Source organism: Anastrepha ludens, chromosome 2, assembly GCF_028408465.1.
Source record: "Anastrepha ludens isolate Willacy chromosome 2, idAnaLude1.1, whole genome shotgun sequence".
Classification (NCBI taxonomy): domain Eukaryota; kingdom Metazoa; phylum Arthropoda; class Insecta; order Diptera; family Tephritidae; genus Anastrepha; species Anastrepha ludens.
This window is the reverse complement of record NC_071498.1, coordinates 93034295-93060891: the sequence shown is the minus strand read 5'-3', so window position 1 is coordinate 93060891 and position 26597 is coordinate 93034295. Positions and strand designations below refer to the sequence as shown.

The following is a 26597-nucleotide window of genomic DNA, read 5'->3' as shown; positions in this document are numbered from 1 at the left end:
TGAGGTCGTAAAAAACCTTATCATTAAACTTCTCCAGGGGGTTTTATAGGGACCCAGGAGGTTGGGACTTTCAGAGTTATAATGGTGGCCTTGCTCTTTCTAATGGGCGTGGTGGGTGGTGCCACTCCCCCTCCACCTCCGCCACCCATTCAAATATATCGTGGTAGTAATGGAAAATTTTGCCAAAAAAAAAACAAAAGAGGTTCGTAAAAATGTTAAACCCATTTTTTAATATCCAGAAAATTTTCGGTAGACAGTTTTATAGCCTATCAATTTTTTTATATGGAGGAAAGTGCACAACACCGTCTGCGAAAAAAAAATCAACGAAAATCCTTATCATTTTTGTTTTCGTTTGATGATGAATCACTGCACAGCTCTAATGAAAATGGCTTTGCAAAAATCATATATTCGATGAAAACTCTACTTATTATCGATAACTGCCTATATATGGTCGATGAAATATTGAATGAAATTCGGAACAAAAGCAGTAGACTTGGAAAACAATGTACAGGTATCCCTTGTATAACGCGGTCTTATACAACGCGGTTTCGATATTACGCGATTTGGCTTTGACGATATGATCGAAGATGACATTTATGAAATTATGAATGAAGGTACAGACCTCACCGAAACAGACCTAATTCAATTAACAACTGAATCTCCATCCGTCTCAAATCTCGCACAAGATGACGTCACTTCGGTGGAAGATATCTGTGAATCAATTCCCAGTTTCACTCTGAAGCGCATACGAGAGGGTTTAAGTTTGGTTGAGAAAATGAAATCTTTCTTTACAACTAATGATCCTTCGCTGGAGAGATCCAGCAAAATAATAAGGGAAATAGATATTAATCTAGCACCTTATTACGAAATTGAAAAGGAGCTTAAAAAACCACCCACCAAAAACTGATAGCAATTATAAAACCAGTAGAAGAACCACAAGGTCCCACAACTAGTTTCTTATCCAATAGCGAAAACTATTATATGTTGAAGAAATATCTTCTGATGAAGCTATTGCTCCCCCAAAACGCCCACGTGCAAAGATCTTTGAAGACAGTGAAACAGATTAATTACCATATGAAGTTTGAAGAATAACAATAAAGTTTTTAATAAACCTTTAATTTGTTTTTAAATTTTTTAATGTGCACATAATTATTTAAATTTTGTTTTCTGAATTTTGAAATATGTATGTACATATGTATTATTATTCATATCATGTGTTTTTAATTGTATAAGAAAGTCTGAACTTTAGTATTGAGTTGAAATATATGGGCATCTGTTATTTTGTATGTATTTTATTTAAAAAAAACCTATTGGAACATAACCCCCAAATTTATATGAAAACTATGTTTTAGATAACGCGGAATTACATAACGCGCAATTCTTCTGGAACGTAACTATCGCGTTATACGAGGGATACCTGTATTGTATTTGTAGGTTTTGCTGTTTTGAAAAATTATGCCGGACATACATCCATTAAGAAATCGAGATAGGTATAGTCCATATACATGCTCAGAAAAATGAGAAGAGTCGGGTGTGATTATAAATCGATCTCGGCCAGCCTACCATGAGCAAAGATTAATATCTATACCAAGTTTCATTGAAATATATTAATTTTTGCTCTAGTTACCGTTAGCATGAATAAATCTACGAGGATATATCGACTATTCTCCTCATTCTGAGTATTTATTTACATATATATTTCTCTATATAAGTTACGACTAAATTTCTGTCCGTCCGTTACTGATCCTACCGTCTGATCTTACAAACTATTCAATGTTTATGAATTGGATTGATTCCAAAAAACAAATTTTCCGCGCAAATTCAATTTTAATTAATTGTTCGCTTGTATGTAAAGTTTAGTAAGGACAGAAACTAGCCTTTCCTTCTTTTAGAATAGGCATTTCTATCTCTATAAGTATATATTTTTATTTTTATGACCCAAATATCGTACTACTGTCCATATTGGATAATTTTCCGAAAAGTGAGAGCTCAATCCTCAGCATATTGAAAAAGAAAATCATGGCGCGTTATCGAAATATTATTGCATAATAAATAAAAACATAAAAGTTATTTGAAATTTTCCCGATACTTTCCCTTTTTATTTCGGGTAACTATTTTTTATTTATCGGCGTAAATAACAAGTATATATCGGCGCAAGTCACATCTGAATCAACACTGGTGTTGTTTTGAATTTTGCGCTATTTTTATTAAAACGCTATTAATCATTATTAAAGGTGCAATAAAAGTATTGTGTTTGTGATAAATAATGCGCGTTGTAAATTCATGCATTTTGGAATTGCGTGAGGTGAGCCAAGCGTTGTTTTCTATAATTTTAACTAAACCTCAAATCCATTCTTTAGTATAAAGACAGAAGAATTGTGTGTCAACTTAAGGCAGACTATTCAGCGAATGATGACCTAAACACCAAAAAACCACAAGGTTTTCATTGGCTGGAGGAACAACATTGGCGAAATTTCAATGCACAATTGGAACAGCTACTTGATAATCTAGCCGATAAGACACGGAGTCGTAATAAAATTGTGCAGGAAAGCTTTCAACTAAATGATGAAGTCGACGTGGAAGTTAGAACTTCTTCAACACCTTTAAAAACACTTTTAGATTGTTTAGGTCATGTAATGCCTGGAAGAAAAGAAAACACATTAGCGTTGGATTTTTTAGTTCGACGTCGGATGAAAAACCGAGATGGTAAACCAACCTGATTGATTATATTAATAAATTTGTTAATTATAATCTAAATTTTATTAGGTTGTCACACTGGTACTGTCGATGATTTGGAATATAACCCGCTACCGATATCGAGCACACCCAATATTACTAATTCGCCTTACGTGCCATCAAAGATTGGGAGTAAAAACTCGGATCTTGCCAATGTTGATCATGATATTTCCGATGTTGACGACGAGGATCGATATTCGCCGAAATTATCAAGTGAATACACCTTGCCAGTTTACACACCTAAACCCATAAACAAAGAAGATGACATATTTGCAGTCTCCAGTGAAGATGATTACAACATTAGTGCTAACATGGTTGAGAAGTCAGAGATATCAAACGCTACAGTAACTAATGGTTGTTCAACGGAAGATACGAAAATTCGTCAACCTCAGCAGTCAAAGGAGCAATATAGCAGCTCAGATGTAATTTTACCGCAAATTCCTCTTGAAAAAGGCAATTTGAATAAAAGTGAAAAGAATGCGAGATCGCGTCGTCGTGTTCACTACCATGGTACCGAAACTAAATATGAACTTGTACAAAGAGGTGAGGAAAAAACTGAGAAACTTTTATTAGATATAGAACAGAACGACGGGCAAGAGGAAATTTTAAATGTAAATATTGATGAAATAAAAGAGTCCCAAGATGATATTAATTTGGAAAAATACGTGAAAACGAAGAAAGAAAAGAGCGTGAAATTTGGTGCCGAAGTAGAAAAGCAGAAATCGGATGACACGTCGCCAATTTGTAAAAATGAATGCAAAACTGATAACCAAATCACTAGATTGCGTCGTTCTAATCGTTCGCCAGCGGCGGTACCTTTGCGTTACAAAGACAAGGAATCGGCTCCTACATACAAAAAGAAATCAAAGGCAGTTAGTAAAACCATGCTGCAATGTTTTGGATCTGATGGCGAGAGCGACGATTTCATTGAAAAAACGCCCACTAAGGCTGCTCCTAAAACACAAATTGGATCAGCAGAATTGACATTGTCAGTGAAAAAACGCAAGCGAGAAGAGAAAAATGAACGTGGAACATTGCAACAGGAACAGCGATCCATGAGTAAATGGTTGACAAAGAAGAAACCTGAAGAATTAATCGCTCCTCAGAAGAAAGAACCAAAACCGACGAAGTCGTCGCGAGTGAAAGAAACTAAAAAGAGTGAGACAAATTGTTCGAGTGGCATAATGCGCATTGTGTATCCAACACCCGAGGAGATAGCTAATAATGAGCGTAGAGAAAAGGAGCAGATGAAAGTGAACAGAAAAATGAAAGTGTTATTGGAAGACCTTTTGCAAGCACCCAAAAAAGTAAAAATATTGTAAGTACATGAATATGTCATATTTATCTAACCATTTAAATGTAAGTCTATGTGTTTTTATTACAGATCACTCAATCATATGACTGCAGATGACATTTTGAGCACTTTTCCAAAATACAAAGATCTTCTTGACGATATTTTCACTAAGCTGCGATCTAAGCCGAAAGTGACTGGCTACAATGGCATTAACCACTATTCGGTTATTGAACTGATCGACAATGAAAAACAGTTAAAAATCATGAATAAACTCGGCGAAGTCTACGAAAATGAAGCTGAAGGAACGTCTATGGTAAATAAAAAGTTTGTTCGTAAACGCAGTGTTATAGTTGCGTTGCACGTTTCAAATTAACAAAAAAGTCCTGTGCAAGTGCATATTTGAATCAAAGTACTTTAATACTAGCGTTGGCAGTACTACAGCAGCCAGCGCCGTAAATACGTTGTTGATGCTAGAAACCGAAACTAAAAATGTAAGAATCAAGACTTGCAGCGAAGTACAATACTGCGTTTATGAACAGACACAAAACTATGATAATTGAAGTGAGTTATGAGCCGTAGATTAACGGATTTTTCCTTGTACTGCATTATTTATGTATTCTTTGAATATTTCTAATATATTTTTGCATTCCAGTACTCTGCACTTTTCGCCAACGCCTTGATGCCAGTATGGCTCGTTAACATTTTCAAGGACGAGCACAACTTTTCCCATAACGATGCACTGTTGCGATTAAACGATCAACAAAAGTACATGCAGTATATGGATGTAGAGGATAATCACTAGGAAGTACCCTGGCATATACACATATTTGTTACTCCATTATTTTTAAGCATACGGTAAATTAGCTTAGGATGAAAGAGAAGTCTAAATTTAAGATTTCTGGTCCAATCGGGATTGATTCTAATAGTTGACACTATAATTCGCAAAAATAAGACTGGAAAAACGTTAAACCACAGCCTTTTATTAAATTGTTAATGTTATTTTACGCGTTCATTCCGCAATTCTCTTAAGCTGCCTTACCACTATTTGTAAAGCATTACTTTCATCCTTGTATGTAAGAAATTGCAGTATTTTTCGTAATCCAACAAAGAAAATTACTATAACAGTTTTTATATCTGAAATATTTTATTGTAGATTAAATTTTGAATTTTTGTTAATTGAATACAAATAGAAAATATTTCTATTATTTTACGAAACTTATTTAAATCTATAATTCCGCCCACGTGATAGGTGTGTCTTTGTAAATGCATGCATTCAATATACGCCCTCTAAATGGAAACACAGTTTTTGAGACGGCAGAGGTAGTACATGATCTATGTATGTGTGCGGCCGTTTTTAGCGTGAACACATTTTTCCCCATCACATTAATAAATAATATTGTACCATTTACAATTTTATAGTATAAAGGAAATTATGTGGATCTATCGGCCTTTACATTCTTTTACAATGCCAACAAAATGAAATGAGCGGTCAAACTAAAAAGAAATCAGTCTGCCATTCTTAGTAAATAGGTATGCTTTATCTAAAAACTAAATTTCCCTAACTTAGAGCTCGTCGTGCACCTCATCATCCTCCGCCGTGTTACTGGTATTTTCGCTTGAGTCATCGTTATCCTCCTCATTGGCAGTAGAATCTTCATCATCATCATCATCCAATTCTACTTCTTCTTCCAATGGCACTCCCAATGATTGGCGCATCATTTTTTCAATTGTGTCTGCAAAATCAGCAGTTTCTTGCAGCATGTAACCCGATCGCAAGGTTGCCGTGCGGAACATCATCACAGCCATATCCTTAGCAGTGTCATCGGCTTCGTCAGCTTCAACACGGCGCAAAAGTTCACGAATTAGAGGATGGCGAGGATTGATTTCCAATGTTTTCTTTTGATTCAAGTAGTAGCTACGTTGTGGATCATCTGACTTTTGATGAGCATTAGATAAAGCCAAACGCTCCATATTTCCGGTCCAGCCGAACATACCAGCAACCAGTGCACAAGGGGAGTTGCTTAAACGCTCAGAGACTTGTGCCTTTTGGATTTTATCCTTCAGCGCTACGTCATTCAACCATTTTACGAGAGGTTCAAATGCTGATTTCAATTCTTCGAACTTGGATTTGCTCTTTTCCGATTCGTTCAGTTTGAAGCCTTCCTTGGCAACATTTTGGAATTTCTTGCCATCGAATTCGGGCAGCGCAGAAATACAGTACTCATCAACAGCTTCGACAAGATAGAGAACTTCATAGCCTTTGCTTAGCAAGCGTTCAACGAAAGGTGATTTTTCCACTTCGGCGCGATTGGCACCAGCAATAAAATAGATATGCTCCTGTTTTGGTTTCATGCGTTCAACGTACTCAGCCAACGAAGTGACGCCTTTGCCATTGGACGATTGGAACCTTAATAGCTTGGCGAGGCGGGAACGGTTGCTAGGATCTTCCATGATTCCAAGTTTGATGCTAAAATTTAAAAATAATAAAAAATTAATTATTCAGAATGAAAATTGAAAATTCTTAGGTAGATGTAAGTTAGATAGATTTAACCACTTACTTTGTTGAGTATTCCTTCCAGAATTTAGTGTAGTTATCTTTGTCGATTTTCTTAATCAAATCAAGCACTTTGCGGACCAACTTTTTCTTGATGACCTTGATGAGTTTATGCTGCTGCAGTGTTTCACGTGAAACATTCAATGGCAGATCATCGGAATCAACAACGCCGCGAATGAAGCTCAAATAATTGGGCATCATGTCGTTGAATTCATCAGTGATGAAGACACGACGTACGTACAATTTGATATTATCGGCGTTAGTTCCATAACGGTTGAATGATTCGGAAGGCTGCACTTTAGGAATGAACAATAAGCTCTTGAATGTTACCTCGCCTTCAGCAACAAAATGTGTATGCGTTAGTGGTTCTGTGCTATCCTTGGTAAGTGTTTTGTAGAACTCAGTGTATTCTTCCTCAGTGACTTCGGCGGGCTTACGGGTCCAAATTGGTTTGCTGTCATTTATCAATTGCCAGTCCCAGATAGTCTTGGATACTTTCTTTGTCTTTGGCTTGTCAGAGTCTTCAGCTTCTTCCTCAACTTTAGCATCTTCTTCGCCATCTTCTACGTCATCCTCTGCCTTTTCTGGTTTCTCAGTTGTGGCATCTTCTTCAATGGGGACCTCTTCCTCAACAGTCTTGCTCGACCACATTAAAATTGGGAAATTAATAAATTGCGAGTACTTGCGGATCAATTCGCGTACAGTGTCTTCTTCAAGAAAATCTTGTGCTTCATCCTTTAAATGCAAAGAAATGATGGAGCCACGTTTGAGTGTATCGCCACGTGGATCTTCAACAATGCTGAAGCTGTTAGCATCTGATTCCCAAATGTACTGCTTGTCAGCATTATGTTTGGTAGTAACAACTACACGATCAGCAACCAAGAAAGCTGAGTAGAAGCCAACGCCGAATTGACCGATCATATCGTTAAGATCTTGACCAGAATCCGCCTTGGAGGCATCTTGCATTTTAGCTAAGAAATCGGCAGTACCCGATTTCGCGATTGTACCCAAATTGTTTATAAGATCCTGATGTGTCATACCAATACCCGTATCCATTATATGCAGCACCTTATTCTGCTTATCGGCCTTAATGCGTATATTCAATTCGGGATTACTATCCAATTCGGACTTATTCGTAAGTGCCAACAGGCGAATTTTATCGATGGCATCGGAGGCATTGGATATTAATTCACGCAAGAAGATTTCCTTATTGCGATATAATGAATTGATGATGAGCTTCATCATGCGATTCACCTCTGTTTGGAATGTGAATTTCTCGGCCTATTAATAAAAGAAAACTTATTAATTTAATTAAAAATTCGAGAACTTGTATGTTTTTTGATAGATAGATAGAGATAGATTTTATTCTGCTTCTGCTCATCGCAGTACCTCATCCAGACCCAGTTCTCTTGTTAAGCTCAGGATAGAGCTGGATTGGATTGGGGCATGTGCCTTTTTCAGGCTGCAGTTTGCCGAGATGTTTTTAGTTAAAAATGGTTATAATTTGATTGGCGAAAAACTGGCAAACTTGAAAAAAAAAATTCCTCAAATCAAACTGAAGACTTAATTAATCTTTGGATTTCTTATGTTCCAAGATGTACTCATCACTCTGACCATTATTAAAGTAAATATGGAAGTTACATTATAAAGCCAAATTCATCGCCGCCCAAGAACAATTCAACTTATGTACATACATATAATAAATTTTATAGAGATCATTTTAATTTTTTTCGGGTGGCCAACTTAAATCTCGAAAGGGGCGGAAACCGTCAAACGCACGTCATTATATACATACATATATACGTTAACTTACCTTCTCGCGCACTTCCTTCATTTGTGCAACACTTAGGCCATCCAATTGTATTGCCTCTTCTTCCCGCTTGAGTGCTTCGGCATCTGTAGAAAAGTAAAATTTGCCAAATTAAGAGAGGAAATGTTTTAAAAAACTAAGATGTATCTGTATCTGTATGTATTGAGTATTGTAATCGCCATTACCGGTCAAATGGCAAATTGCTTATGTGACGTGTACAAAATGCTACGAACTGCTTTTAGCTGGCATGCAGATTAGCTGATAGCAGTTGGGTGGGGGGAAATACTGAAAGCGTACACATACATGTGCATAACTGTATTCTGCCTTACCTGTTCTCGAACCTTCCTTGAAAGAGCCCAAATCAAGATCGATGGTCTCAACATCTTCTGCAGATTCCTCCGCTAAAATTTCACTTACACCTTGAAACAAAGAACGACCACAACAAAATTATTACAAATTTAACAAAATAAGCAAATTAGACACATCTATGACTTGCCGGTATATGCAAATATGAGAGCAGAAAACTAACCTGCTAAAAGCAGCAAACCCAAGAGCAAAAAATACTTCATTTTACTTGTAACACAATCCTCCAGGAGGTGATATTAATAAAATAAAAATGCACTTAAAGCCAATGACTTTGGAATTTCTTCGCAGAAATACTTTCCACAAGTAACTTTTTTTTTTAATTGGATATTTCAACTGAACTGTTCACTTTCCAACTGCAAAATAAATCGAAATCAGCAGAGCTTAAAATGCGTCCATTGGCTCTCGTTGGTAAATTTTGCAGTTTAGTTGGATGAGTTGTTCGCAGTGTTGCTTTGGCATGTTTAAGAAAAATTTGATTCTTGCGTTGGTAACTTGTTTCAAGGCCCTTTTCTTAAATTTTATACAAACACCGACTTTGAATTGATTTCACCCAAAGAGCAGATGTGTTCAATTTGTTTTTGACAAATAAATGGAATCGTTACATAGCTATTTTAGTTGGTAGGGCTTCCAAAACAAACTTGTGCAAGTTAAATATTTTTTACTTAACTTACGCTGAATCAGTTACACAGCAACCCTGTTACGTGGAAAGAGAGCCGCTACAAATGTCGTTTTCTGATTGGGCCAAATCATGTAAATATTTAGCACGGTTCACCACCAATTGCTCATTTCGATAATTGATTGAACTGATATGAATTTAGTTATAAATAATGCAAATTAGGTATCAATATAATTATGGAACATTTTAACCCATTTAGTTGACAACATCCAAAAATACACACAAATTATATTCGTATAGGTACTTACCACACTTTTCACATGTAAAGGCGCATAAGCAGCAAAACACACAATGTCTTTTAAATGTTTTTTTTTTTGAAAATCGATTTTATTCATTTCTCATACTTTAATTAGATCTTTGACTCAATTTATTGGTTCCCTTCTAACTGTTCATGTTAATTTCAGTATTTTCATGTACATTCTTATTACATTTTATTTTGTTCTCTTGTTTACCGCTTAAATATTACGATTACATTCTGTCATTTGTTGTTTTCTTTTCCTGGTAGTTAAAAGTGTTGAAGTAAACTTTTGTTTGTCATAATTGCATTTTGATTTAAGGATAATGCCTGATTATTTCTTATCATAAACGCAATATTTCGAAGAATGTATCACCATGTTCTTGTAATTTTTAATCTTAACCCTTTTTTCTTTTGTCTTTTCTAAGTTTAAATTTCTAATGTTTAGGTCAGTTTTATGCATCCTGCTATGAAAAGAACCTGCACGGTTCGCCACACTCGAAGCATAACTGAACTGTTTTTGTTGGCTTATTAATTTTACAATTGCTTGAACAATTAATTTTATTAATAAGTTGGAATTTGTATGCATATTAATATATACACATACGCACACATACATAGGTATATTATAATCATATTTTAAAGTAGTTTTTTGACATTAATTTCAATCATATTTTATGTGTAGTATTAAACTTATACCCTTTTCATATTAATTGTTTAAATTTAAATTTCTTTTTTATCGACATTAAGCATTTACATTCTTAGTAGCTATTATAGTTCATATGCATTATACAGCTTTTGCAATAGTTTTAAATTACAGTAAATGTCAGAAATATGTATATTAGTTATATTATACATTTAATTATTTATTTTCCGGTTACACTCCTACGCTTCTGGTTACTGCTATATTTTATAATTTATATCACTGTGGTGGTTTTTGTTGTTGCAATTTGTATTTTGGTTTTCTAATGCATTATAAATATTTGTTGATGGCTCGCACACTTTTTACGCTAGAATGTATTTAAACTAATGCAAGCAATCATATTTATTGTAATTGATATAAAAATTATTTAATAAAGATTATTCTGATATAATAAACTAACTTCACATATTGGACATTTAATATTGTAGAAATTCAAGCTTAATTTTTAAGTGTTTTTTATATTCAAAACTGGTACTACTTACACATGTATATGCACATATACCTAGATATATGTATTTTTATAATCACTTATCTAACTTATAAACTTATTATAAATTCGCTTTATATGTACATACATGACCGAGCTAAATTCAACGACAGTCGATCTATTTAATGTTGATGTACAAAATAAAATTTCTGGCTAAAAAAAATCGAAAACATTTCTTAACTGCTCTCGGCCCATATAAACCATCTGCCATAAAAGTGCTGGGCTCTTCCTTCATTTGTCCGAGATCATCCATTCGCGCTAGAAAGAAACTCGGGCTAAACATTTGTTTTCGATAAGCCACTGCTTTTCGACTTTTGAGTCCAGAGATAAAATTAAATAAGTGCATTTGAAACTTTAATACAATTAGAGTTGTTGAGAAACTTTCGTTCTGAACTGGAATTCCAAATTTAGTTACATTTTATTACACGATTGATTTATTTGAATGTGTATGTCAAAACAAATTTCATTATCGTGTGCGTGCAGAAAGTGTGATTATTTTAAAAAGACCACTTAATTTTGCTTGCAAAACGAATACATATTATTATATATATTTTCATGATTATTTTCAAATCATAAATAAAGATTAAAAATCGAAATATACATATATATGCACATATATAAATACTTACTCTTATCCCTGCGGGAAATTCCGTAGGTTACTAAAATAGTTAACTTTAGCTCACTTGTTACGATTAACTCTGAATGGGTTTCAGAGTTGTTCAAAAGACATGTAGGATGCCTACAATAAGTCTATTTTTTCAGAAAAATTGAATAAAGAATACAAGTAATGTTACTCATAAAAAATATAGTTTCGTTTTGAGTAATTTTTTATTTATTGAAAACACAAACAAATTTATGTTTTTGGAAGAATATGTCAAAATTACATGTTAATGTTCTTCCACTTTGCTTGACGTCGTTAATTGTTGTATGTTGAACTGACACTTTAAAGAACTGGCGGTACTACTAATATTCTATTAATGAACCCAATTTGGGGAAACCTAAGCAAATTTTTGGCGCAATCGCCATGCAAAAGTAAAAATAGTGTATTTAAAGAGAAGTTGAAGTGAGCTAAATTTCCTGCAGGGAAGCTTTACAATTCCTTAGCTGTAATGAACAATTGATTTTAATCGATAATCTTTTGTTAGCTCAATTAATAATTATATTATTCTATATATAATAGTATACATATAAAAATTGGATTTATTCTATATTGAAAGCGGTGGCACCTGCATCGATGAATTTTAAAATAAACAAAAGAAAGTGCTTGAAGATAAGTATTGAAGTACAAGTACATATACATATATATTGCGAAGAGCAACTATTTACATTTATAGGGCATACAAATGCAACCTTTGTTCTCAAAAACTAAAAAAAAAAATGGTAGAAAACTGCAGTTATTTTCATTTGTGAGACAACACCCAAACCATAAATTGGAGAAGCTCCGTCAAACACCCAGCAAAGGTATTCGCTAACCTATTATTTTTATAAATATTAGCAATGGCAACAACGCTTTCTCTCCATTTTGTTATTAGGGTAACTAAAATCCTACTTTAACTGGTTTTGTAAATCCTAAATGACTTATTACCTGAAGATCATTACTTTTTTAGAAACTGTCAAACAGAATTCTTAGCTTTAGGTAAGTAAATAAATTATTCATGAATATTCCCTCTATGCAAAAAACAAGAACTAAAATAACGACCCTTTTCAGTGAAACCAAAACTTTTTTGTTCAGACAAAAATTACTTTTTTGCAATACATCCTAGCGCAATGTAAAATTCTAAAGGAGCAGAGAAATGTTTTATGCCGAAACTAATAGGACTATGAATAAGTTCGTGCGGAATAATAATCAAGTTACGCCATCTGTTGTAAAACCGCACGAACTTATAAATAGACCTATTACTTTCCAAAAACAACATGCAACATCCAGAGTGTGAACGTTAGAAAAAATAATGAACGCTTGATTCAAAATGGGTTAAGCGAATGAAATACAATTTGGGTTGAGTTAAAAAAAAAGCTCAACTCACAAGTAATAGCCTAGTGCCGTTTTTTTTAACAAGGCTATAAATCTAAAAAATTGCATGTTAAACAATTTCGTAAAATTAAATAATATATTTCATTACTCATACTTCCATTTAATAAGATTTTACACATCTGCAGTGTTGAATGGAACCAAAGCGCGAATCATTTAAAAGGAGCCACCCAACTGCTTCACACACTCATCCATAATTATTTATTTCAGTCAATTATACTGCAAGTCTTTAAAAATCAATCATTTATCCTGGATAATTTTTTTTAGAAGAAAAGCCAAAGCTGTGCAGAAAGAACTGGCTGCAAAACATGCGCACACATTACACTAACACTCCATATATAGATGTGAGACGTCTGCTGAACGAAGCGCTGCAAGCCATACCGCCTGCTATGCTTGGTATGTAGTTCTAGCTCAAGTAAAGTACATCGTCGTAGTTGTTACTCGATGAGATAGTACTATTTAAGTCCCGTAAGAATAAATAACCGTTATCCTAATTTTTTGTTAGAATTTTAAGAATAAAATCTACCGTAAGGGTAGTGGGAAATTTCGAAACCTTACAGTAAGTTTATTGAAAGTTTTGGTTATTCAGACACCTCGTTAACTATACTAAAAAGAATACAAAAAAAAAAAAACAAAAAAAAAAAAACCGCTATTTAGGTTACACAAAATACCCCATAATATTATCAAGATTCCTTCAAAGTAAATGCCATAAATAAATATTGCACATTGATTTAGCTAACGTTTTGGAAGGATTTCTTAAATACAAAAGCATAATTTTAATTTCTTATTAATAAATACAATACTTGTAGTTTTATTCACCATCAGACCAATGCGCCGTTTGAAGCAGAATTCCCGAAAGACTTTAAGGTTCTGATGGTTGGAGTTAAATGCTGCCTTATTTAGTAAAAGTAATGCCTGATAAGTCTAAAAAGCCAGCTGACAAAAAAAAAATCTTACTTGAAAGTGACTTTACTCATCTCAACTCTAATAGTAGATCTACAAAAACAAACACGAACGTGTAGCGTAGTACACATAACAGAAGTGAAACTTTCAAGGCAGACAAAGAAAGAGGGAGAGACCCGAGAGAGAATGAGAGAGAGAGAGAAAGAATATATATCAAATTAAATTCACATTTGCAGAGAATACAAATACACAAAATTTACAAAAAACGGAGAAGGGTCGATTGGTGTAGGTAAACGCCGGACACAAACCGTGGCAACAACGCGCACTACTCCGAGCGTTTATCACCCGCACAAACGCAGCGATTACAGGACCGCAGCAACGGCACAAAATACCGCAGGGCAATTCCAATAAATCCGACGCCGGAATGGATAGCACTTTATAGTACGCACAAGCACTCGCCAGGAAACGGAAATAAGCGTCAAAAAGTAGGCACCAAAAAAGTAGGCGTCAAAAAAATTGGGACCAAAAAACGCCCCAAGGCACCAAAAATATATTTCCTTCAAGTTTGCACCAACAAACAAGCACCAAAAAGTAGGCAGTATTATTTCTCACTAGAAATTAGCAACCACGAGGAAAAACTCAGAAAAAATAGCCTAAAGTGTATCTAAGATATATATAAGGTATAGCTCTCTCTCTCCTTTTCCTCTACGTTATATTTTTTTCTCTCTCGCGGAACGAAAATGCCCAAAACGTTGCATGGCCTTGAAATTTTACTCTCCATTCTCGCTCATCCATCGACGCCTAAGAAGTTTCACTTCAAAAAAAAAAACTTAAAGATAAAAAATCCAAGACAAAAAACAGAAGACAAATAATAGACCAAAACGAAAAAACAAACACAAAAGAAGAAAAGACTTAAAAAAGACGACAAATAATAGTCAAAAAAGACGAAAAAAAACCATAACTGTAACTGAGTTTGCTTTTGCTAGCGTTCCCTGCATCCATTCTCTGTCTATTCTTCTGCCAAAATTATAAGTAATAAAATATGTACATATGTATATGATGGTGAAAATAATTCCGCTTAATTTTTAATAAATAGGCGCCGAGTGTGAATGTTGTTGTTGTAACAGCAAAAACGTCCCCATGTATACTGAGTCGTTCTGGTAATGTAGAACCGACTAACTTGGGAATGTGGGAGTGAAAATAATTTGGGCTTGACGGATAAGAATACATTTTTTCCGTTTCTTTACATTTTTAAGGTTCCTTTGTTTGACAATTTTGTTACTTGACACTTCTACTGGTTTAAGTTCGAGCGTAGGGCAATATACCACATATTTCATGTTTTAGTATTGGCGCACATATGTTTTATTCATGACGGGCATGTACAAATTGGCATTAAAAGAAGTCTTAGTTAATTTTTGTTTTTAAACATTCTATTCATAGTAAAATTATTAGAAAATGCCAGATGTCATTTAGCACGTTTTTTGAAGAAGTCTATTGCACTAAATTCATATAAGGCGAATTGAGTGCAAAATTATAGCAAAGTTCGGCACTGTGAGTATGTAGACATTTTTTCCAAAGTACGAACATGCATGCAATCAGAATTAGAGAAAGACAAATATTGTTACAATTCTTTTTTATCCATATCATTATGTTTTATTTCCATATATCGTACTTATACGCATTGAATTGAATTAAATTAAAAATGTATCAGTTACTAAGAGCTAATTAGGGACGCAATCTACGTGTCCTTTGTCGTTTGTTTGTTGCATTAATTATTAAAGTTACACTTAAAGGTTTTTGTTTCTAACTTGCTTTTGTTTATTCTTTTGTAGTTTTTATACGCTTTGTATTTTCCAAGTGATCGCATTTTTCTTCAATTTGTTTTATGTTGCTTACTAAATTTATGTATCTAGTTATATTACATGTCTAGCGCATTCTTAATAAAGTTATTTTAATTATTAAATATTTTACATACAGCTACTTATGGTTTAGTTTAGTTTAAATTAAAAATAATAAATGTTTCGGTAAGCTTTTTCCTAAATTTGTATATAGTTATGTACATACATACATATATGAGTATGTATATAATTTTATATGTATTTTACTTCGGTTAATAAACTATTTTATTGCAGTACATATTTTGTTTTTTTTTTTTTGTTTAATTCGTTTCTTTTATTAGAGAAACGTTTTGAATTTACGCATCAAAAATCATACGAATACCAAAATGTAATGCAAAATGCAAGAAATGGTAGAAACTATACGCCACTCTAGCGCATGCGCGTATACATGCATACAATACACACGAAATTTTATGGTGCTCTTTACAAGTAAACATAGTTTTTTATTTAAAGCTTTTAATTGATTTTATATTTATTATTATTCTTTGTGTGTTTGATTTTATTGGATTGCACGTACGCAATGATGTCGCGTCAGGTGAGGATTTCACGCATGTAAATGGCGTCCCATCGTGCTTCTGGTGACTGGCGAATACGCTTTTTTTAATTTTTTAAGCTAAATATAAGTTTATTTTTCTTGCTGCTTTGTGTTTAGCATTTTTTTTTTATTCCTATGAGTTAACAAAACATTTACATTTCTTCAGTAATTTTTGCCCCCAATCTAGATATTTGCACGCACGGTATATTAATGTGGAAGTATGAGAGCTCATGAAATGTATCTATGAAAAATGCTTTAAAGTAAGTTACCAGTATCCCATGCTTTTAGAACAAAATTGCAGTTTTAAGTCCAGCAAATGAAAAATGTGTATTAATTATAATACATATATACCTATGATTTCAAGTACTCAAGTACTATGAAAAGAACATTTGAAAGCGGTAAAGAAATCACAAATAAAATTTATGTATGAAATAATTTCCCATAGGATAATTCTAGTATGACTGAAAAAAAATCCACAACTATTTCCCTGTTAATGTTGGCGAAAACCAGAAAAGTTTTGAAATATTAAATATATAAACTCCTGAAATATAGTGCAAAGTGGCGAAGATGTGCATACTTTTACAACCCAATTTTGAGCCCTTGATCAATTAACCATCTTGCTTATTTATCAATATTGACTGTTTATCAAATGTTTGGTGTTCTGTGACAAAGATAAAAAGTACTTTCCTCGATAAATTGTGAAGATGTCAAATTTCTGTGACAAATAAAACCATTTTTGAACAATTTAAATTTAACTTTCAAGGCTGCTTCAAACATTTCAAAATTGTGTAGAGTAATTAGTAAAATGAAATAAAAAAATTTAATATTCCACGCTTCTATAAATGGACTATAAACAAGAAAAGAATTCCCATAACTCTTGAATTAGCAAAGCCATTATAAACAATTTACCAAATTTAAAAATAAAAACTTGGAATTAAAACATGAATAAGCTTAAAAAAAAAAAAACAATTTCATATCAAATAGAAAACTTGAAATGAAAACATTCATTAACTTTTAAATAAAAACAACTTCATCTGAAACTGCCTCATCGATTTTTTCGAAACTTTGGAATAAAACGTACATAGGAGACAAAACGCTGTAACTGTTCATGCATAGCACGACCGTGATTTGATTTTGTGCACATAAATAATAAATAGCTTAAATTATATAGAAGTAAGGGAAAACTGAATTTTTTACGTTTTCAATAGTTTCTTGCAGTAAACAGCTGACTTCTGTTTACATTCCATCGCTCACCATAGAGTGGTGAAGAGCACAGTATATAAAAACCTTTCAGTTTTATCAAGGTAAGCACAGAATTGAGTATTTCTAAATTTTCTGTTAATTGTGACTTTGAAATCCAACCCTATTACAATTATTGCTAATTACAAAACTGCCCTATTTCAAATTAAATCGCCTTGCACGGCTGCACGTACTTGCCCTAACCACTATGATTTGATTCGTACTCCTACGATTTCTTCTCATATACATTCCGTTCCAAGATTATAAACACACCCCTATTTTTTTTATAAAAATATAATTCATACTACAACAAAAACCATCAAAGAAAGTTTCAAACTTTGTACAAAATTTTTAGCAAGTGCAAGTTTGAAGTGAATAGAGAATACCATAGATGTTTGGCTATTATTTTTTGCTGGCATGTTTTTCTTCCGCATAAAAAAATTCTAGCAAGCACTTTCTATGGAAAAAATCATCAGAATTCTAAAAACTCTGGTTAAGAAGTAGTAAGTTTTGATGAAAATTTTCAAAATTATGTACAAAGTTTAAAACTTTGCGTTGTCACATGTTTTCTTTTAGTAGTTTTTATAAAAACAAAATAGTGGCGCGTTTATAATTTCGCAACGGGAGGTATATGACAAGAAATCGGAGCAGTACGAATTATTAGTGACTAGCGAAAATAGTATCCCAAGACATGCCTTCCAGCATTAGTTAAAAGTGAAGAAATTATAATCGATTTTTCGTTTTTGTTTTAAAGATTTCAAAATAAAGTATTTTCTTTTTCTATTTTTTCAATAAAAAATATGAATAGGTATTAATCTTAAAGAATGTTTATATATAAATATACATACAATGCAAATCTATTGGTGCACATGTGTCTTGGATGAAGGAGGTGGCCTACAACAATGCAGTACCTTCTCTCGCAATAAAAGTTCGATAAATTTCAGCAAAACTACATACATCTATTCATTAATTAATCAAATAATGTATATGTGTATGTGTATACACGCATACAATTTTGTATGCATTACAAAGTTTTATACAGCATAAAATTTCTCAATAGCAATGTGGTACCATCCACGTACATCTTCAATATTTTCTGTATTATTATTATTATTATTTTTTTTTTGTTTGTATTACGTTCTTTACATCGTTTTATTTTGCTATTTTTAAGTATACACATTAGTTTCTTTGCCTGCTGTTATGGTTTTTCCTTTTCATTTTTACGATTATTCTGCTTAATTTCTCTCTGTGTTGTTTTTTGTTTTGTTGGCATTTTTCTTCCATGCTTTGATTTCACATTCGCAAACAATGTCTAGAGGAGCAGTTTAGATTTAGGAATATAAACTTAAATATTAAAAGTATCTCCACATATATCTAAGCTTTTATATATGTATATTCTAGAGCATGAATATATGTATATATAAAGTTTGTAGGTGTATTTTTAACGAATACATACAGGTTGTATTCAGATTTTTGCGGTTATACATTATTTGTATGAGTTTTATTGTTGCTTTGCGGCAAACATCCGCACTTAAAACAAATGTGTGTCTTTGTTGCACCAACTAAACAACTTAACGCAGTTCACTTCATATATCATATCTTGTATATGTATATGTATTATTACTGTAATTCTGAAATTTAATATTTATTACATATTTTCGCCACGATTTCTGTTGAGTGATTACTGCTCAAAAGTTGTTTAATGGGGGTTTGTAAATCTTTTTCCAGCCGAATTATGCTTAACAAATATTACTGGGTCATTGTTTGTTTGCCGGCATTCGTTTCTAAACCCAAACGCAATGTCAACAACAATCAGTGCTCAGTGCGTGAAATGAAATTAAACGAGTTTCAAAATCTAAAATTGCTAAAACTACATGAAGACGACCTGACCTATACTCTATTAACTAGCGTTCAATTATGTATATGTTAACATAAATATATATATATATATATATACATACATATATATATAAGTATGTACTTGAAATCTAAACAATAAAATATTATTTCGCGTTTCTCACGTCGTTGACAACGCCCGGCTGCACCACGCCGCCGCCTCCACCACCACCTGGACGCATGCGAATCGATGGACGCCGTTCGGGGGTATCGTAGGGAGGACGTGATGAGTTCGTGGCCGCCATTGAATCATCCATATTTAGGCCGCCGCCACCATTGCCACTGCCGACCACCATTTGGGAAGTGCCACCACCGACCATTGCACCACTACTACTGACCAGTGTTTGCGCACCTCCACCGCCTCCCGAGTTCATGATTTGTGCACTACCTACGGCAGCGACACCACCAGCTATTTGCTTCTGATTGTGTTGGTGTTGTTGCTGTTGTGAAGCGGACGCCTCTTGTCCTTGTTGGCATTCACCGCCACCATCCTGTTGTTGTTGAATGGCTTGCGGATTACGTGGCCCGCCAAATTTCAGCAGATTCCAGTCGAAGACATAGTCATAAGTGAAGCCAAGACGATGGAACAAATTACGGAAGAGTTTTCTTAAATAGCAATAATCGGGCCGTTGTTCAAAGTGCATTTGACGGCAGAAATTCAAATAGTTGACAAATTCGCTGGGGAAACCTTTACACAGCGACAGTATTGTCGTCGACAGTTTCTTCTCCGAGATGCGTTCATACTTCTGACGTTTGTTGGCAGCCTTCAGACCTTGCCACGGCAGTGCACCCAAATTAAAATACATCAGCACATAACCGAGCGATTCCAAATCATCACGACGCGACTGTTCAATGCCCAAATGTGTGTTGATTGAGGCATAACGTGCGGTACCTGTGAGATTTTTGTTTTCCCGGTAGGGTATGTGTTTCAGAGAGCGGGCATCGCGGAATTTTTTCGCCAGTCCAAAGTCAATTATATAAACGAGATTTCCCTTTTTGCCCAAACCCATGAGAAAATTGTCCGGTTTTATGTCTCGATGTATGAAGTCACGAGAATGTATATAATCGATGCGTGATATCATCTGATCGGCGAGTAATAGTACTGTTTTTAGTGAGAAGCGACGTGAACAGAAATTGAATAAATCTTCCAATGATGGGCCTAACAATTCCATCACCATCACATTGTAATCACCTTCCGACCCACACCAGATTATGCGCGGTATACCAATGCCGCCCTGCATGGTTTTATAGAATTTTGACTCGATGTGTAGCTGGGGATGTTTCGTGCGTATGCATTCAAGTTTTATGGCGACTTCCTCGCCTGTGTTTATTGTGGTGCCTAGGTAAATATCGCCAAACGAACCTGAGCCGATCTTACGACCCAGGCGATATTTATTGCCAACTCTCAGTTCCATTTCTTTTATAAATCAATGGTCTGTATGCTAGTGGTGGATGATGTATTTAGAGTTGTTTGGTTTTGATGACGAAGTATGGATGATGGGCTTCTTCGCTAAAAAGCAAAAAATATTTATTAGTCAATTAAATTGATCTAAGTCAATAAATTCAAGCAATTGAACCTCTTTGTTGTATATTTAATGATGCTTTTAATGACAATTGGCTTCTTGGAGAAGAATGTGGTTTAGATCATCAATTGTAGATCTTATAAACTGAAAAAATAAAGAGAAATTTTTTTTATTTTACTGAAATTTAGTAGTAGAAAATTACAAAAAAATATAACTAAAATATAAATACAAAATTGTAGGTGAATGGAAAATTGTATTTGACAAATACTTTTGAAGGCACAAAATCAGAAGTACATATGTAAATATTTTTGTAACCTTTTTAATACTCATAGCGCACTGAAAAAAAATACCGAAATATGATACTAATTTATTATTAAACATTCAAATATGCAATATTTCACGTGGTTTTTATTAAATTACTTGGCATTTTGAGTAATGCTGTAAGGGAAATTCTTTAGTTTTGGCCAATACTGTATACCCGATAACAAGTCACAGTTTTTTACAAAACATTCTCACCCATTTTTATGAGCAGACTCAAACTTTTGAGAATTCAACGTAAGGATGGTATACAATACTTCGTCCAAGACCAGAGACAATCTTTCATGAAATTTTAACACCTGAGCACAACATTTGGAGAATGGCTTGTGCGGATTTAAATTCAAGTCGTTCTGGCAACTTACGAGGGCAGTTTGCGAGGTAAAAAAGCGTTTTATTTCCGAACGTAACGAGATCGGCCAAATACCCAAAAATGGTGTAAGCACTAACTATATACAATATATAGGAGTTTTCAAACAGAGGTGTTATTTTGATATTCAAAGAAAAATGATATTTTTTAATATAAGTGGTCGGATGTTTATTTCATTATAAAGAGGAAGGTGGGAAATAACATCAGGCAAATGACCCCCACGACCACGCTTACAGGACAATATCCTTTTCATGAAATTTGCCATAATTGAATTGCAAGTGGCTGCCCTATGTCCTCGATAGCCTCACGAAGTCAATCTTTGAGGTCTTGAATCGACCCTGGGCTGTTGGCGTATACCTTCTCTTTCACGTAACAATTAATCAAGCCTACATACATAAAATATTCCAGAGAGCTTAAAAAAATCAATAGTGAAACAATTTTTTTACTATCAATAGTGCCATCGGTTGTTTTGCAATGTTAATTCATGCATGAAAAATAACGAAATTTGCCTTCAGTTTTGCCGCCAACATTTAGAGGAAGTTTTATAAGAAACTTTTTTTTGTCATTACAACTAAATATTAACGCTTGTTTTGGCCCGTTCACAACCAGAATATAGGCTTCATAATTAAAACACTCTCAGAAAAGTTAATTGAATAACGAAATCTGATATCCCCAGCTCGAACAGGAGAATCACATTGTAACAATACCAAGGTTCTGAACACACATTAATGTAACCATAGAAACCGAAAATATAAATAAATTAACTTTGTCGAGTGAGTTAGCAGTGGCCAGCGGCCAGCAGCTATCACCCATTTAGAAGAAACGTGCACGTCACCAAGTCAACCAACGACAGGTCGGCGGAGACGAAAGTGGCATTTGCGGCAAACAATGAAGACGAAAAGTTTGTGCGCCGCACAAATATTGGCTGTTTGTGGTTTTTGTGCTAGTAGTAGTACGCAAAACAGCTGAAAAGAATAAGTTGAAGTAGCAGAAGCGGGAGGAACAGGGTGGCAATAATTTAGTATGAAAGCTTGTAAACATGAGTATGCACAACATGAAACCCCATTGAATTGAGGTGATATGAGATGTATAGGCGAACGATCGACGCAGCGCCGTGCAGTGGTCAATGAAACGCGTGTGCGACACACAAGCAACGCTTCTGGGGTAGATAATGCGAACAATATGCGCAAGAGATAGGTCACATTCTCTGACAACGTTGGTTGATAGTTAAAACCATTTATATAAATTTGTAAATACAATATATGTTGTATGTAGATAAAAACAGTTTGTATATAAAGTGTATTTTACATAAAATGTGTATAGAAAAAATCTTCAATTCAAAGGGTATTCAATATTGACTGCAGTTCGCACGCGGGGCATTAATGAGTGATTTGAGTGGTATGGTGGGGAGATTACACTAGTATGTGCCTACAGTGTAAGAGTGATTGGGGTGGAGGTACAAGCGAAGCATATGTTGCACGTACGTATTGAGTAAATCGATGTTTCTGTTGCACAAATGCAGATTTGCGTCAAAGATAGGGTAAAAAGTTGCGTAACTTAATTAAGAAATTAAAATAAAAAGATTTCTTTGTTAATTATAATGCAATGTTAAATATGATCCGTGGAAAATAAAAGCGATGTTTATCCGTAGATGAGGTGGCACCTAAGTTTGCTCAGGATATACGGTATGATGAGTTTTTAACTTGTTAAAAATAAGTTTACAAAAAACGAAACTTAGGGTAATAATAACTTGATTGAACTTATTGTATTTCAATATCAAGATACAAGTGCAGTAAGCCCCCGTTATGACGAACATTAATACAACGAAAAACTCAATGTAACAAAATGTTTGCCATGGATGTAGAAGAAACATTTCACGAAGAAATTTTGACTATGAATACCTTTAGAAAGTATGGACGGTTAAAGTTCGCTTAGCAAAAGCTTTAATGAAGTATGAAAGTTTTTACACACCGAATTTTGAATATATTGACGGTCTCTACACAACAAATTGTAGTGCGTTGATAGTATACATTGTCAGTCTTGCTTTTAAATAAGATATCCAGTGAAGCGCATGTTGATTTGCCTTCGCCAATGGCCCTTATTATGAGCAACATTCGATCTTCGACTGTAGTCGAAAGTGCTGATCGAACGAATTTTCATTTGGTATTATGGTGCTCATTCGTTGAAGAATAGGACTATTGTGAATTTCGATCGCTCGACGCATTTACAATAGATCATTTTTTCTCAGCTGATACAGCAAATCAAACTAAAAGAACAACCGATTGTGTTGAAATTCTTTGCTAACAACATTTTTAAAAGTTAAAAAAAGGATTTTTTGTGAAAATGAGTACAACGGAGTTGTGGTTCGACGATTCATCGGACTATGAAAGATTAGTGGAACTAGCTAGAAGTAGAAAACAGTTGAGGGGCGCATCCAACCCCCTAGAAATGGCTTCCACTGAGTAAGTTTAGAATTTTCAAAATGTGTTGACGTACTTAATATTACAGAAATTTCCTTACAGATTTTTATAGAACTTTAGATTATCTAAAGAGGCGTTTATGAACCTACTGTCCAGTAAAGAAACCAGTTGCAGCAGTGCACCCGATACAAATCCATTCCAAATATGTTAAAGCTAGCCACAGTTCTGCGATTTTGTGCTCAGGGATCGTACCAATTGAGTATTGGAAATGAAGGTAAGCTAGGACTTGCTCAACCCACTGTGTACGAGATGCTGAAGATATTGAAGTGGAGTCAAATAACGGAGAAGCACAAAACATAAGAAATGAAATTTTGAGAATATTATAGAAAAATCTAAAAAGTATTAAATAGAAACCGTTCCGCCACAGTTTCTGTTTTATTTTTGTTATAAATTTTCTTTATTTAATTATTCGTCATTCGAAAAAAATATGTATTTCAGTTCCTCTACGTATTTCAGCCCATACCTGCCAAGGGAAAACAAAAATGTATTTCTAGCAACATCACAAAAAAAAAACCATTATTAAGATTAATCCATTTTGCTGCCGTTCTCATTGGTGCTCCCAAGCAATTCAGCTCCGTTGTAAATTCCTCCCATTTTTTTGCTGCTTGAACTTTGGTGCAAATCCCTTTTGCGAATTGTGGATTCGCCTTTCTAATTGTTGTTTGGTACTCACGACTTTCGACCTGCATAAAATTAACAAAATTAGTATATATTTATTATTTGGTTACTAGAAAACCATAAATAATCGCAAACAACTTACACTTTAACAAGTTTTCCCACAATACGCTGCACAATCGAAAGCAAAATTGCATTCGACTCTAAATTCGGTAAACAACGAAAATTTCGATAGGGTTGCACCGCTCATAATACCAAATTGACATTCGATTTTCGAGCTTCGACAACCAGCGATTATTGAAGATCGAATGTAACTCATAATAGGGGCCAATAATAACGGGTGATTTTTTAGCTATTATCTTTTTAAACAGTTGGTTCGAACAGCAGACGCACGATTCGTGTTTTGTTTCACTGTCAAACATCTTCAGTTTGGTCTATAATTTAACCATGAATATTCTTACAAACGAACAACGCTTGCAAATCATTGAATTTTATTATAAAAATGCGTGTTAAGAAAGTTTAAGATCCACTTTTTTATCGAAAAATTGTGTTCAGCGACGAAGCTCATTTTTGGATCAATGGGTACGTAAATGCAGAATTGTCGAGTTTGGAGTGAAGATCAGCCAGAAGAATTTCAAGAGCTACCAATGTATCCAGAAAAGGTCACAGTTTGGTGAGGTTTATGGGCTGGAGGCATCATTGAACCGTACTTCTTCAAAAATGCTGCGAATCGTAACGTAACTGTGAATGGTGAGCGCTACCGTGAAATAATATCCAACTTTTTTTTGCACAAAATGCAAGAGCTTGACTTGCATGACATGTGGTTTCAGCAAGACGGTGCCACATGCCACACAGCACGCGTAACAATGGACTGGTTGAGAGGCGAGCGAATGGATCATTTGAAGCGCAGTCGCGGCCAACATTTGCATGAAATAATCTTCAAACAGTAAATTATATGGACTGTACCATCGATTTAAATAAAAATATCATGCATTTTTCTGAATTTTACGTGTGTTTTTTTGAAAAACTTTCCTATATCTCTTAAAATTCACCCTTTGTATAATATTTGAGGATTCTACAATAATATATAATATTTGAAGATTTGCCATCTGTAGCAAATTCAATTGATTCTTTTATTCAAAATGAACGAAAGAAAACTAAAATAAGATAATATTTTTGGCTCAATTTGAAATAACAACTGGAACAAAAACAAAAAAAACGACGCTATTCTTATAAGTAGAGAACGACGAAACATCTACCGGCTAATTTCGAAACAAATTTTCTCAAGCACCCAAATAATAAGCAATCACATAACTTTTAAAAATCAATTAAAAAAAGGTACATACGTTTCAATCATATTAATTTCAGTCCCTTACATATACCTATGATTGTAAAAATACCAAAAAAGTTGAATATTACAATGTAAAAAGAATAGTTTATCGGCATTTTTACCTTGCAAGCGGTTATCTACACTAATATTATAAAGAAGAAAACTTTGTTTGTTTGGTTGTAATAAATAGGCTCAAAAACTACTGGACCGATTTTAAAAATTCTTTCACCATTCGAAAGCTACATCATCCACGAGTAACATGGATTATATTTTTTTTTGGAAATAGGGCTCGAGATATAGGTCAAAACGTGGACCCGGGTAACCTTCGGATGTGTATGTACAATATGGGTATCAAATGGAAGCTGTTGGTGAATGCTTTAGTCCAGAGTATTTTTCATGCCGCTCCGTGACTAGGGTCTCGAGATAGAGACCAAAACGTGGACCCTAGAATGTGTTTGTACAATATGGATATCAAATTGAAGCTGTTGGTGAATGCTTTAGTACAGAGTATTTTTCATGCCGCTCTGTGACTGGGGTCTCCACGAGTAACATGGATTATATTTTTTTTTGGAAATAGGGCTCGAGATATAGGTCAAAACGTGG

At 34.2% G+C, this 26597-nt stretch overlaps 3 protein-coding genes and 1 long non-coding RNA gene across 7 annotated transcripts in view; 2 read left to right on the top strand and 2 right to left on the bottom strand.

Annotated features, from left to right (window-relative positions):
• The first annotated feature begins 2150 nt into the window (after positions 1 to 2150).
• On the top strand, positions 2151 to 5249 carry LOC128854770 (uncharacterized). Its single transcript, XM_054089147.1, has 5 exons — positions 2151 to 2305; positions 2361 to 2706; positions 2767 to 4054; positions 4121 to 4343; positions 4683 to 5249. The coding sequence occupies exons 1-5, from the start codon at positions 2267 to 2269 to the stop codon at positions 4830 to 4832; spliced, it is 2046 nt and encodes a 681-aa protein (XP_053945122.1). The 5' UTR covers positions 2151 to 2266; the 3' UTR covers positions 4833 to 5249.
• Positions 5154 to 9168, bottom strand: LOC128854769 (endoplasmin). Its single transcript, XM_054089146.1, has 5 exons — positions 8924 to 9168; positions 8724 to 8813; positions 8398 to 8480; positions 6589 to 7865; positions 5154 to 6497 (listed from the first exon to the last, which is right to left on the bottom strand). The coding sequence occupies exons 1-5, from the start codon at positions 8961 to 8963 to the stop codon at positions 5594 to 5596; spliced, it is 2394 nt and encodes a 797-aa protein (XP_053945121.1). The 5' UTR covers positions 8964 to 9168; the 3' UTR covers positions 5154 to 5593.
• A 2990-nt stretch (positions 9169 to 12158) lies between these two features.
• On the top strand, positions 12159 to 12719 carry LOC128854768 (uncharacterized). Its single transcript, XR_008453645.1, has 3 exons — positions 12159 to 12322; positions 12394 to 12497; positions 12570 to 12719. It is a non-coding gene; the product is annotated as an uncharacterized LOC128854768 (long non-coding RNA).
• Positions 12720 to 16970: 4251 nt separating this feature from the next.
• LOC128854767 (discs overgrown protein kinase) overlaps positions 16971 to 26597 on the bottom strand; it is a 29888-nt gene continuing 20261 nt past the window's right edge. For all 4 annotated transcript variants that reach the window (XM_054089142.1, XM_054089145.1, XM_054089144.1 and 1 more), the window contains 2 exons: positions 20939 to 21028; positions 16971 to 20871 (listed from right to left, as the gene is read on the bottom strand). In XM_054089142.1, coding sequence (XP_053945117.1) covers positions 19469 to 20776 — 1308 coding nt within the window. In that variant the 5' untranslated portion in view covers positions 20777 to 20871; positions 20939 to 21028 and the 3' untranslated portion in view covers positions 16971 to 19468. The remainder of the gene's footprint in view (positions 20872 to 20938; positions 21029 to 26597) is intronic.

Coding starts and splice junctions, on each gene's coding strand:
- LOC128854769 (XM_054089146.1), bottom strand. CDS start 8,963: ATGAAGTATTTTTTGCTCTTGGGTTTGCTGCTTTTAGCAG. Junction 8,814..8,923: donor GGGTTTGCTGCTTTTAGCAG/GTTAGTTTTCTG, acceptor CTTTGTTTCAAG/GTGTAAGTGAAATTTTAGCG. Junction 6,498..6,588: donor TGGAAGGAATACTCAACAAA/GTAAGTGGTTAA, acceptor TTTAAATTTTAG/CATCAAACTTGGAATCATGG.
- LOC128854770 (XM_054089147.1), top strand. CDS start 2,267: ATGCGCGTTGTAAATTCATGCATTTTGGAATTGCGTGAG. Junction 2,306..2,360: donor GCATTTTGGAATTGCGTGAG/GTGAGCCAAGCG, acceptor TCCATTCTTTAG/TATAAAGACAGAAGAATTGT. Junction 4,344..4,682: donor AAGCTGAAGGAACGTCTATG/GTAAATAAAAAG, acceptor TTTGCATTCCAG/TACTCTGCACTTTTCGCCAA.